This window comes from Somniosus microcephalus, chromosome 4 (genome assembly GCF_052327205.1).
Source record: "Somniosus microcephalus isolate GS21.2 chromosome 4, FLI_Smic_1.0, whole genome shotgun sequence".
Taxonomy (NCBI): domain Eukaryota; kingdom Metazoa; phylum Chordata; class Chondrichthyes; order Squaliformes; family Somniosidae; genus Somniosus; species Somniosus microcephalus.
This window is the reverse complement of record NC_140990.1, coordinates 3,701,876-3,715,433: the sequence shown is the minus strand read 5'-3', so window position 1 is coordinate 3,715,433 and position 13,558 is coordinate 3,701,876. Positions and strand designations below refer to the sequence as shown.

At 49.8% G+C, this 13,558-nt stretch overlaps 1 protein-coding gene across 1 annotated transcript in view; it reads right to left on the bottom strand.

The window, feature by feature from the left end:
• LOC147118187 (cadherin-11-like) overlaps positions 1–13,558 on the bottom strand; it is a 75,620-nt gene that overhangs the window by 18,043 nt on the left and 44,019 nt on the right. Inside the window, exons 4-6 of the mRNA XM_085984288.1 lie at positions 5,481–5,600; positions 3,452–3,619; positions 2,495–2,682 (exon numbers count right to left, since the gene is read on the bottom strand). Coding sequence (XP_085840414.1) covers positions 2,495–2,682; positions 3,452–3,619; positions 5,481–5,600 — 476 coding nt within the window. The remainder of the gene's footprint in view (positions 1–2,494; positions 2,683–3,451; positions 3,620–5,480; positions 5,601–13,558) is intronic.

Genomic DNA, 13,558 nt, shown 5'->3' with positions numbered 1-13,558 from the left:
GCCAGACCGGGTAAAGGTGGCAGATTTCCTTCCCTAAAGGACATCAGTGAACCAGATGGGTTTTTCGGACAATCCGGTAGATTCTCGAATTTAACTGAATTTAAATTCCCCAGCTGCCGTGGTGGGATTTGGACTCACGTCTCCGGATCATTAGTCCAGGCCTCGGGATTACTAGTCCAGTAACATAAACACTAGAGAGAGAGAGAGAGAGGGAGGGAGAGGACAAGGAGACAAAGGGGCAGAGGGAGCAAAGGAGAGAGAGAGAGGGGGAGAGAGAGGCATGGAGAAGGTGAAGGAGAGGGTGAGGGAGATGGACCGAGGTGGAGAGTGAGAAAGAGATGGAGTGATGGGGAGAGACGGAGAGAGATGGATGGAGATGGAGAGAGAGCGAGAGACAGAGAGAGAGAGATGGAGCGAAGGGGAGAGAGAGACAGAGAGAGAGAGAGAGAGACGGAGCGAGTGGGAGTGGGAGAGAGACGGAGAGGGACAGTGAGAGAGACTGACGGAGAGGGATGTTTTCCGATGCTTTGGCAACATAAGATGTAACTTGTCATGCCAATAAAGCGATTTGAATTGAATTGAATTGAATTGAATTGAGAGAGAGAGACGGAGAGGGAGAGGGAGAGAGAGAGAGGGAGAGAGACAGAGGGAGAGAGACAGAGAGAGAGAGAGACAGAGAGAGACAGAGAGAGAGAGAGATGGAGAGGGAGAGAGACAGATGGCGAGAGAGAAAGAGACGGAGCGAGGGGGAGAAGGAGAGAGAGACGGAGAGAGAGAGAGAGAGACGGAGCGAGGGGGAGGAGAGAGAGACGGAGCGAGGGGGAGAAGGAGAGAGAGACGGACAATAAACCCCCAAAAAACCAAAGTCCTTGTGTTCCAGCAAAGATCCAGACATCAGGGACCCAAAATAAATTTCACACTAGGAACAACTAAAATTGAACAAACCACTAGCTACACATACTTGGGCTTAAAAATCAGTTCTACGGGAAATTTTCATCTGGCTGTGAATGAACTGAAAGAGAAAGCAAGAAGGGCTTTCTATGCCATTAAAAAATCAATCCAAATAGAAATCCCAATTAGCATTTGGCTCAAAATTTTAAAATCAGTAATTGAACCAATTGCACTCTATGGCAGTGAGGTGTGGGGACCGCTAACACAACAAGAATTCGCAAAATGGGACAAACATCCAATTGAGATCCTACATGCAGAATTCGGTAAAAGTATCCTCCGGACCCAAAGGAAAACCATAAACAATGCATGCAGGGCAGAACTAGGCCAATATCCATTAATAATTACTATCCAAAAAAGAGCCACCAAATTTTGGAAACACCTAAAAATGAGCAACCTCCACTGCTATCATTACGAAGCCCTGAAATGCCAAGAGAGGACCATAAAGAAGAATACCCTCAGTCAACTAGTCCTGGGACTCAGTGAAGTAACTACTAACACTACTAACAATAACCAGCCCCAGGACAGTGACAGCGTAACACAAAGAATTCGACCCAACACAATCGTCACTAAGCAAAAGGAAAAATATCTGTCATATTGGGCAGAAACAACAAAAACCCAAAACAAACTCAATTCCTACTTGGCCCTAAACAGACAATACAACATGGCTGATTACCTGACCATGGTAAAGGATAGCAAACTGAGAAAAACCTTGACAATGTACAGACTTAGTGAACATAGCCTGGCGATCGAAAAAGGCAGACACAGGCAGACCCGGCTGCCAAGAGAGGACAGGATATGCTCTCACTGCAGTCAGGGAGTGGTGGAGACAGAGATGCACTTCCTCACAGCTTGTAGAAAATATCAGGGCATCAGGGAGAATTTCTACCCAAAATTCACAAAAATATGCCCGGAATTCAGAAATTTGAATGACGACCAAAAACTCCCATACCTACTAGGGGAAGAGAGAAATTGTGTAACCTTAGCGGCACACTATGTTACAGCTTGCCATAAACAGAGGGACAACCACTAAATATAAGAAAAGAGTATATATAAATTATATGAATGTATACTTATACACTCAGGGATATATCTGTTTATACACTGTATGGATATATCTGTATTTTTGTGTACAACCATGAATGTTTTTCGATGCTTTGGCAACATAAGATGTACCTCGTCATGCCAATAAAGCGATTTGAATTGAATTGAGTGATGGGGAGAGACGGACAGAGATGGATGGAGATGGAGAGAGAGAGAGAGAGCAAGGGGAGAGAGAGATGGAGAGGGAGAGATGGAGAGAGAGAGAGAGAGGCGGAGCGTGGGGGAGAAGGAGAGAGAGACGGAGAAGGAGAGACGAATGGGGAGAGAGAGAGACGGAGCGAGGGGGAGGAGAGAGAGATGGAGCGAGGGGGAGGAGAGAGAGACGGAGCGAGGGGGAGGAGAGAGAGATGGAGCGAGGGGGAGGAGAGAGAGACGGAGCGAGGGGGAGGAGAGAGAGACGGAGCGAGGGGTGAGGTGCGGGAGCCTGTGGGTGTCTCCCTACCACTCTGAGGGACAGCACGGCCTCCTGTTGCTGGGGATCGGTGGTGATTTCGAAGGCCTGGGCTCCGTCTCCCCCCAGGACGCTGTAGGCCATGGCTGCGTTCTCCCTGAGATCGGGATCGGTGGCCCTCAGACTCCCGATCGGGGCCCCCACCGGGCTGCTCTCCTCCACCCGGTACACGTACAACTCTGCTGGGGAGAAGGGGCAAGAAACAGGGCTTCAGTCAGGCTTCGGCCTGAGACTAGGCCCCAAATGGCCAGGGGGGTCATCAGTCCCTCCCTCCAGTGTCTGTGACTCCCTCCCTCACTCCCTCCCTCACTCCCACCCTCACTCCCTCCTTCAGTCCCTCCCTCAGTCCCTCACTCAGTCCCTCACTCCCTCCCTTGTCCCTCACTCCCTCCCTCACTCCCTCCTTCAGTCCCTCACTCCCTCCCTCACTCCCTCTTTCAATCCCTCCCTCACTCCCTCCCACCCTCACTCCCTCCCTCACTCCCTCCCTCACTCCCTCCTTCAGTCCCTCCCTCCCTCCCTCACTCCCTTTTCAAACCCTCCCTCACTCCCTCCCTCCCTCCCTTCCTCACTCCCTCCCTCCTAACCTCCCTTGCTCTCTCCCTCCCTCTCTCCCACCCTCACTCCCTTCCTTCCTCCCTCTCTCACTCATTCCCACCCTCACTCCCTCCCTCACTCCCTCCCACTCTCCCTCACTCCCTCCCTCACTCCCTCCTTCAGTCCCTCACTCCCTCCCCCACTCCCTCCTTCAGTCCCTCACTCCCTCCCTCACTCCCTCCTTCAGTCCCTCACTCCCTCCCTCACTCCCTCCTTCAGTCCCTCCCTCACTCTCTCCCTCCCTCACTCTCTCTCCTTCCCTCCCTCACTCCCTCCCTCCCTCACTCTCTCCCTCCCTCACTCACTCTCTCTCCCTCTCTCCCTCCCTCCCTCCCTCCCTTCCTCACTCACGCTGTGTGAAACGCGGGGGATTGTCGTTGACATCGGACAGATTCACCGTCACCGTCACCGTTCCCGACAGGCCGCCAACATGGCCGCCCATGTCCTTGGCCTGCAGAACCACGAGATAGCGATCCCTCGACTCCCGGTCTAGGTCCGGCACTGCGGTCCTCAGTACCCCTGGGAGAGAGAGAGAGAAAGAGTGAGAGAGAGACTGAGACAGAGAGAGAGAGAGACTGCGAGAGAGAGACAGAGAGAGAGAGACTGCGAGAGAGAGACAGAGAGAGAGAGAGAGACAGAGAGAGAGACAGAGAGAGACAGAGAGAGAGAGACTGAGACAGAGAGAGAGAGAGACTGAGACAGAGAGAGAGAGAGAGACTGAGACAGAGAGAGAGAGAGACTGCGAGAGAGAGACAGAGAGAGAGACAGAGGGAGAGAGATAGAGAGACACAGAGAGACAGAGAGAGAGACTGAAATGCATTTCCTCCTAAAATGCGAAAAATTCAACACATCAAGAAACATATTATTCAACAAGCTAAGCCAAACAACCCCAGATTTCAAGGAATTGGATGATCTGTCAAAATTGAGATTAGTCCTAGGAGAAGGAGACAGACCATACCTTGGGGCTAAATATGTAACAACATGTCACAACCTGAGGACTGTTTAAAAGTAAGACTGTTTAAAATTAATATTGAACATACCAAATGAAGTAGAAAGACTGTTTAAAATTAATATTGTTTAAAAGTAATATTGTATATACCCAACAAATGTCAAATCGATTGACACCTACAGAATGTTGGAAAACTGTACCTTTTTGCTATGTAAGCTTTGGCAATATGGTTCTCTGTAAACTTTCATGCCAATAAAGCATTTGAACTGAACTGAACTGAACTGACTGAGACAGAGAGAGAGAGAGACTGAGAGAGAGAGACAGACTGAGAGAGACTGAGAGAGACTGAGAGAGAGAGACAGAGAGAGAGAGTGAGAGTGGGACAGTGACATCGTAGCACAGAGAATTCGACCCAACACAATTGTCAGTAAGCAAAAGGAAAAATATCTGTCATATTGGGCAGAAACAACAAAAACCCAAAACAAACTCAATTGCTACTTGGCCCTAAACAGACAATACAACATGGCTGAATACCTGACCATGGTAAAGGATAGCAAACTGAGAAAAACCTTGACGATGTACAGACTTAGTGAACATAGCCTGGCCATCGAAAAAGGTAGACACAGACAGACCCGGCTACCAAGAGAGGACAGGATATGCTCTCACTGCAGTCAGGGAGTGGTGGAGACAGAGATGCACTTCCTCACAGCTTGTAGAAAATATCAGGGTATAAGGGAGAATTTCTACCCAAAATTCACAAAAATATGCCCTGAATTCAAAAATTTGAATGACGACCAAAAACTCCCGTACCTACTAGGGGAACAGAGAAATTGTGTAACCTTAGCGGCACACTATGTTACAGCTTGCCATAAACAGAGGGACAACCAGTAAACCTAAGAAAAGAGTATATACAAATTATATGAATGTATATTTATACACTCAGGGATATATCTGTTTATACACTGTATGGATAGATCTGCGTTTATGTGTTCAACCATAAATGTTTTTCGATGCTTTGGCAACATAAGATGTACCTTGTCATGCCAATAAAGCGATTTGAATTGAATTGAATTGAATTGAGACAGAGATATATTTCTTAAGACGAAAGGGATCAAGGGGTATGGGGAGAAAGCAGGGACTGGGTACTGAATTTGGATGATCAGCCATGATCGCATTGAATGGCGGAGCAGGCTAGAGTGGCCGAATGGCCTACTCCTGCTCCTATCTTCTATGAGGCAGAGACAGAGAGAGAGACAGAGAGAGAGAGAGAGAGAGACAGAGAGAGAGAGAGAGACAGAGAGAGAGAGAGACAGACAGAGAGACAGAGAGAGAGAGAGGCAGCGAGACAGAGAGACAGAGAGAGAGAGAGAGAGAGACAGGCAGCGAGAGGGAGGCGGATGTGAGGGGGAGAGGGAAGTGGAGCGGTTATACCTGTCTGTGGATCGATGGAGAAGTATGGTTGACCCTCGAGGACACTGTAGACCAGTTTAGCACTGCTCCCGTAGGTGGGATCATCCGGGTCATTCGCCGTAACCTGGGTAATCGAAGTCCCTGCAGGAGAGAAGGTGTATGTGTAATGTGCTCAACACACGGACACGGGATGTATTCCTTCAGCCATCAACACAAGGCTTCTTTACTCCTTTCCTTTCTCTGTTTACTCTCCGTCGCCCCCTACCGGGGCGGAGGGTAACTATCACCACATCTCCCTTTCTAAACAGACTTTGAATACTATTCCTTTACTATTAACGTAAGAAATCACACAACACCAGGTTATAGTCCAACAGCTTTATTTGAAATCACAAGCTTTCGGAGCGCTGCTCCTTCTTCAGGTGAAGTGGAGAAATGCATAAAGACACAGCTTATATAGTCAGAGAATCATGTCAGATGTTTACAGGTAACCTTTCCAACTGCCATTTATCACACCTCGGCAGAGAGATAATCACAGCAGTCAAAGGTGTGAATGGTGTCCAAACAGGTCAGTCAGGGAAACATTACATCAAAGAACAATGAGGTGGGGTCACAAGGGGTCAAATGTTGCAGATGCTGGGGTCTGTATGAAAAACAAAAAAACAGACAAAAAACATTTTTTTTGGCTGGAAATCACAGCAGGTCCAGCCGCATCTGTGTAGAGAGAACAAGCCAATGTCGACTCGAGTCTGGATGACCCTGCATCAGGTGGGGTTACATGTAGGGTGACATGAACCCAAGATCTCAGTTAAGGCCGTCCTCATGGGTGCGGAACTTGGCTATCAGTTTCTGCTCGACGATTTTGCGTTGTCGTGTGTCTCGAAGGCCACCTTGGAGAATGCTTACCCGAAGATCGGAGGCTGAATGTCCTTGACTGCTGAAGTGTTCCCCGACTGGGAGGGAACGCTCCTGCCTGGTGATTGTTGCGCGGTGTCCGTTCATCCGTTGTCGCAGTGTCTGCATGGTCTCGCCGATGTACCATGCTCCGGGGCATCCTTTCCTGCAACGTATGAGGTAGACAACGTTGGCCGAGTCACATGAGTATGTACCATGTACCTGGTGGGTGGTGTCCTCACGTGTGATGATGGTATCTGTGTTGATGATCTGGCATGTCTTGCAGAGGTTGCTGTGGCAGGGTTGTGTGGTGTCGTGGTCGCTGTTCTCCTGGAAGCTGGGTAATTTGCTGCGAACGATGGTCTGTTTGAGGTTAGGCGGCTGTTTGAAAGCGAGTAGTGGCGGCGTGGGGCTGGCCTTAGCGAGGTGTTCGTCGTCATCGATGACATGTTGAAGGCTGCGAAGAACATGGCGTAGTTTCTCCGCTCCGGGGAAGTACTGGACGACGAAGGGTACTGTGTTGGTTGTGTCCCGTGTTTGTCTTCTGAGGAGGTCTATGCAATTTTTCGCTGTGGCCCGTCGGAACTGTCGATCGACGAGTCGAGCGTCATATCCCGTTCTTACAAGGGCGTCTTTCAGTGTCTGTAGGTGTCCATCGCGTTCCTCCTCGTCTGAGCAGATCCTGTGTATTCACAGGGCTTGTCCATAGGGGATGGCTCCTTTAACGTGGTTAGGGTGGAAGCTGGAGAAGTGAAGCATCGTGAGGTTGTCCGTGGGCTTGCGGTAGAGTGAAGTGCTGAGGTGTCCGTCTTTGATGGAGATTCGTGTGTCCAGGAATGAGACTGATTCTGAGGAGTAGTCCATGGTGAGTTTGATGGTGGGATGGAACTTGTTGATGTTATCGTGTAGTCTTTTCAGTGATTCTTCGCCGTGGGTCCATAGGAAGAAAATGTCGTCGATGTATCTGGTGTATAGCGTTGGTTGGAGATCCTGTGAGGCGAAGAAGTCTTGCTCGAACTTGTGCATGAAGATGTTTGCGTATTGGGGTGCGAATTTGGTCCCCATGGCTGTTCCGTGTGTTTGGGTAAAGAACTGGTTGTCGAAGGTGAAGACATTGTGGTCAAGGATGAAGCGGATGAGTTGTAGGATGGCGTCTGGAGATTGGCTGTTGTTGGTGTTGAGTACTGAGGCTGTCGCAGCGATGCCGTCATCGTGGGGGATACTGGTGTAGAGTGCCGAGACGTCCATCGTGGCGAGGAGTGTTCCTGGTTCAACTGGTCCGTGGGTGCTGAGCTTCTGTAAGAAGTCTGTAGTGTCGCGACAGAAGCTGGGGGTTCCCTGTACGATGGGTTTCAGGATGCCCTCGACATATCCAGAGAGGTTCTCACACAGGGTTCCGTTGCCAGACCCCAGCATCTGCAATATTTGACCCCTTGTGACCCCACCTCATTGTTCTTTGATGTAATGTTTCCCTGACTGACCTGTTTGGACACCATTCACACCTTTGACTGCTGTGATTATCTCTCTGCCGAGGTGTGATAAATGGCAGTTGGAAAGGTTACCTGTAAACATCTGACATGATTCTTTGACTATATAAGCTGTGTCTTTATGCATTTCTCCACTTCACCTGAAGAAGGAGCAGCGCTCCGAAAGCTTGTGATTTCAAATAAAGCTGTTGAACTATAACCTGGTGTTGTGTGATTTCTTACATTTGTCCACCCCAGTCCAACTCCGGCATCTCCACACCATGTTTACTATTAACATTTCAAATGACCTTCTTTCAAATCATTACTGTGCTTAAGAAATAACAAACTCTAACAAACATAACATCTCTAATGCACAATGTATCTCTTCTTTTTTTGTTGTTTTTAGAGAAACACGAATAATGCAAGTGTGGTGGTTCCACCGGGTGTCCCTTACACATATAATGTATATAATTCACTTTAACCTAACTGTACGTGTATTACTTACCTGTTTGGGCCATTGCCCCTTTAACTTACCTGTGGGGGCCGTTGCCCCTTTAAGACGCGCCCTAGCGCACTGTCGTCGCGTCACGCATTGCGTGACGTACGCGCGACAGCCGCCGGCACAGCCCGGCCTACCGTGACTTCGGCCGCATCGGCCGGCAGACATGAGCGACGCGATCCCCCGCGGCAAGCGCCGGCTCAGCTCGGCCTCCAGCTCCTTCTACCGCAGTCGCGACTTCGGCATCAACGGCCAGCCTCCGCACCGGGTGAACGCGCCGACGTATCGGCGCGGGTCACGTGACCGCCCCAAGCGCGGGCCAATGCGCTAGCGTCAGGACGCGGTCACATGACATCCGAAGAGCGGGAAAACGCGACTAAGCGTGTTGACGTCATCACGCTCTCCCGAGGACTATGGACTCAGTCCTCGTGGAGTCCCCGTCGGGGTAAGACCTATCTCGCATTGCTCCTGTATAAAGCCAGCTTACCTGTTGTATTTCATCAGTTCCAGTTAATAAACAACTTAGTGATTATTCATCTGAACTCGAACTAAATTATTTAGTAGGCATTCGTCCCGAGAGGTCAACACGAACAATGCAAGCAGAGTAAGCTTGGAGGGACATGGTGACTGCCTGAACCCTCCACCAAGTACCTCGGGTATTATTCTGACCCAATGAGGTATCTTGGTTCTTAAGCTATTCACGTTGCAAAGTCCTGGAGGTATGAAGGAGGATTATGGACCCTTTCAGGGTATCGTCTGGAACCCGATGGAGGCGGGGCATCCCCTGTGGGTGGAGGAGACGGAGGCGGGGTATCCCCTGTGGGTGGAGGAGTTCCAGGACCCGCATCCCCATTGTAGTCACCGGGAATGGAAGGCTCATCGGCAGCGTCTGGGGGCTGCTGGGTAAGTGCGAGGTGTCTGCAGTTCCTGCGAACAACCTGGCCCTGGATATCAACCAGATATGATCTTGGGGTGTTGGCCTGTCCTTGCACAATGCCTCTTTTGCGGGAGTCACGTATCCACACATAGTCACCTGGAAGAAGTGGACACAAGGGCTTAGCTCTGTGGCGACTGTTAAAGTTGGCCTGTTGTCTTAGTTTAGATTGTTTGTCCTTGTCTGTAACATTCTGGAGGTCGGGCCAGCCTGGGGTCAGGAGTGATGGTATAGTTGGAACGGTTGTACAAAGTTTTCTGCCTTGTAGCATCTCAGCAGGGCTGAATCCGCTAGAAAGAGGTGTGGAGCGGTATGCAAGGAGTGCCTGGTATGGGTCAGGTGACTTTCTTAAAAGCTGTTTGGCTGTCTGGACAGCGCGTTCGGCAGCCCCAATTGCTTTGAGGATACAGAGGACTGGATGTGACATGGGTGAAGTCCCAGCTGTCGGCAAATGAGCGAAAGGTGTCCGAGGCAAATTGGGGGCCATTATCTGTTCGGACCAGCAGGGGGACCCCCTAGGCGGGCAAAGCAGGATTTCATACATTCAACGACTGCATGCGAGGTGGTGGAGAGGAGCTTGATAACTTCAATGAACTTCGAGAAGTAGTCAAACATTACCAGGTAAGTTGAGATATCCAAATGAAATAGATCAGCCCCAACCTTCTGCCATGGGCCCTCAGGGGTGTCATCTGGAATCAATGGCTCTGGTGGTTGTTGTCTCATTTGGGCGCAGCTTGGGCATTGTTGTACTTTACGTTGTAGTTGACCGCTTAATCCAGGCCACCAGACAGAACACCTGGCTCGTGCTCTGCATTTTGTGACCCCTTGATGGCCATCATGCAGTTTTGTCCAGAATGTCTTTCTGCATTGATGCTGGAATGACCAACCGGCACCCTTGTAGCAGCAATCCTTGTGCAATAGTGAGGTCACCTGAAACGGCCGCGTTGTCAAGTTTCGCACGATCTGGCCAGCCCTCACGGCAGTATGCGAAGACCTGACGAAGTAGCTCATCCGTTTCCTGTTCTTGACGAAGTGCAGCCAGGCGTTTCTCGGTAATGGGCAGTGCAGTGAGTATTGAGCGTACATAATTCTCTATGCACGGCACCTCAGGGGAATCATCCACCGGCGGCTGGTAGGGAGCCCTGGAGAGGACGTCGGCAGTTGCTAGGCTCTTCCCTGGCACATGTGATATAGTGAAGTGAAAGTGCATGAGTCGCATCCGAAAGCGCTGAATGCGGAGGGACAACTCGTCCAGGTTTTTAGATCCCAATAGTGTAAGGAGGGGCTTGTGATCTGTTTCGACCTGGAATGTCATGCCTATTAGGAAGTCTCTATAGCGCTCACACGCCCATGTAATGGCCAGGGCCTCTTTTTCAAACTGCGCATAGCGCTGCTCTGTTTTTGAAAGGGCTCGTGAAGCATAGGCTACAGGGCGCCAGTCAGTGTCAGGTCTCTTTTGTAAAAGGACTGCACCCAAGCCAAACGATGAGGCATCAGCTGACACTTTAGTGAGTGCATTGGGGTCATACAGTGCAAGGCTTGGCGGGGTGGTTAGCTCCGTCTTTATCTCGGTGAAAGCTTGGGACTGCTCGGGGTCCCCAATACCATGAGGTTTGCCTGTTGAGGAGATCCCGGAGTGGCTTGGTTTTAGCGGCTAGATGGGGTATGTATTTGCCCAAGTGATTGACCAGGCCCATGAAGCGGCGTATTTCAGATACATTCCTTGGCGCGGCCATGCGTGCGAGGGCCTTGACTTTGTCAGGATCTGCTCTGACACCGGTCCCGTCGATGACCTGGCCGAGGAATTTCACCTGCGTTTTGGCGAATTCACATTTGCAGTTAAGAGTAAGTCCAGCTTGCTGTAGTTTACTGAGAATTGCAAAAAGTCGCTGATCGTGCTGTTCTTGGGTTGCGCCAAACACCAACACATCATCCATTTGGCATAAGACACCATCAAGTCCCTCAAGGAGGCGGGACACGCGACGCTGGAAATGCTCAGGGGCGGAGGATATTCCAAAGGGCAGTCTGTGGAAACAGTAACGTCTGAATGGCGTGATGAACGTGGTGAAACGTTTTGACTCCTCCGACAAGGGTATTTGCCAGAAACCAGATTGAGCGTCAAGCTTTGTAAAAACCATTGCATCTTTCAGCTGCCCCAGAGTGTGCTCTACGCAGGGTAAGAGATGCAGCTCTCTACAGACACTTTCATTGAGTTTTGTTAGGTCTACGCAGATTCTGATAGAAGATAGGAGCAGGAGTCGGCCATTCGGCCCTTCGAGCCTGCTCCGCCATTCAATGAGATCATGGCTGATCATCCAAATTCAGTACCCTGTCCTTGCCTTCTCCCCATATCCCTTGATCCCTTTAGCCTTAAGAAATATATCCAACTCTTTTTTGAATATATTTAATGAACTGGCCTCCACCGCCCTCTGTGGCAGAGAATTCCACAGGTTCACCACTCTCTGGGTGAAGAAATTCCTCCTCATCTCTGTCCTAAATGGCTTACCCCTTATCCTTAGACTATGACCCCTGGTTCTGGACTCCCCGGCCATCAGAAACATCCTTCCTGCATCTAGTCTGTCCAGGCCTGACAGAATTTTATAGGTTTCGATGAGATCCCCTTTCAATCTTCTAAACTCCAGCGAGTATAAGCCCAATCGACACAATCTCTCCTCATACGTCATTCCTGCCATCCCAGGTATCAACCTGGTGAATCTTCGCTGCACTCCTTCCATGGCAAGAACATCCTTCCTCAGATAAGGCGACCAAAACTGCACACAATACTCAAGGTGCGGTCTCACCAAGGCCCTGTACAACTGCAGCAAGACATCCTTGTTCCTGTACTCGAACCCTCTCGCTACGAAGGCCAACATACCATTTGCCTTCTTAACCGCCTGCTGCACCTGCATGCTTACCTTCAGCGACTGGTGCACAAGGACACCCAGGTCTCTTTGCACTTCCCCTCCATGTGGGTGAGTTCCTCCTTAACTTTGGACATAAGGGGGAGCGAGACACGTCGGGGTGTAGAGAGAGCAAAAGGTTTAGCATCCGGCTTGAGGCGAATGTGATACTCCTCTTGCAGTCGCCCAATGTCTTGAAACAGTCTGGGGAACCGCTGTCTGACCTTCCGTTCGAGGTCCGTAGATACTGTCCCTGCTACTTGTGGGTCCAACCTGGACACCAGACGCAGGGAAATGATGGCGGGGCGACCGAGGAGCGCTGTTCGTAGACCGCGTACCACATACACGTCCTGTTTTGTAGACCGTGGACCACGGGTCAGGGTAGCTGAAAATGTTCCTCTGACATTCAACGGGACTTGTAAGTGGACAGCGATTTGGCAGATGGAATACAATACTGGAAAGTGTGAGGTTATGCACTTTGGCAGGAAAAATCATAGAGCAAGTTATTATCTTAATGGCAAGAAACTGGAAAGTACTGAAGTACAAAGGGATCTGGGGGTCCTGGTGCACGAAACTCAAAAAGTTAGTATGCAGGTGCAGCAAGTGATCAAGAAGGCCAATGGAATGTTGGCTTTTATTGCTAGGGGGATAGAATATAAAAACAGGGAGGTATTGCTGCAGTTATACAAGGTATTGGTGAGACCGCACCTGGAATACTGCATACAGTTTTGGTGTCCATACTTAAGAAAAGACATACTTGCTCTCGAGTCAGTACAAAGAAGGTTCACTCGGTTAATCCCGGGGATGAGGAGATGGACATATGAGGAGAGGTTGAGTAGGTTGGGACTCTACTCATTGGAGTTCAGAAGAATGAGAGACGATCTTATTGAAACATATAAGATTGTGAAGGGGCTTGATCGGGTGGATGCGGTGAGGATGTTCCCGATGATGGGTGAAACTAGAACTAGGGGGCATAATCTTAAAATAAGGGGCTGCTCTTTCAAAACTGAGATGAGGAGAAACTTCTTCACTCAGAGGGTGGTAGGTTTGTGGAATTTGCTGCCCCAGAAAGATGTGGAAGCTACATCATTACATAAATTTAAAACAGAAATAGACAGTTTCCTAGAAGTAAAGGGAATTAAGGGTTACGGGGAGCGGGCAGGAATTTGGACATGAGTCTAGGTTCGGAATGGTCATGGCCCTGTGGGTAGCGGAGCGGGCCCAGGGGCCGTGTAGCCTGATCCTGCTCCTAATTCGTGTGTCTAATTCTGTGTTAGATTTCAGGAGATGGTTTTATTCCTGTCCCTGGCTGGGGTGGAGATCGCCTTTACAGAAGGTAAGTACTGTAGAAAATATAGGGACAGAGTGATCTCCTGGAAGAGTTCCGATCGCCTAGATGGGTCGGAGAG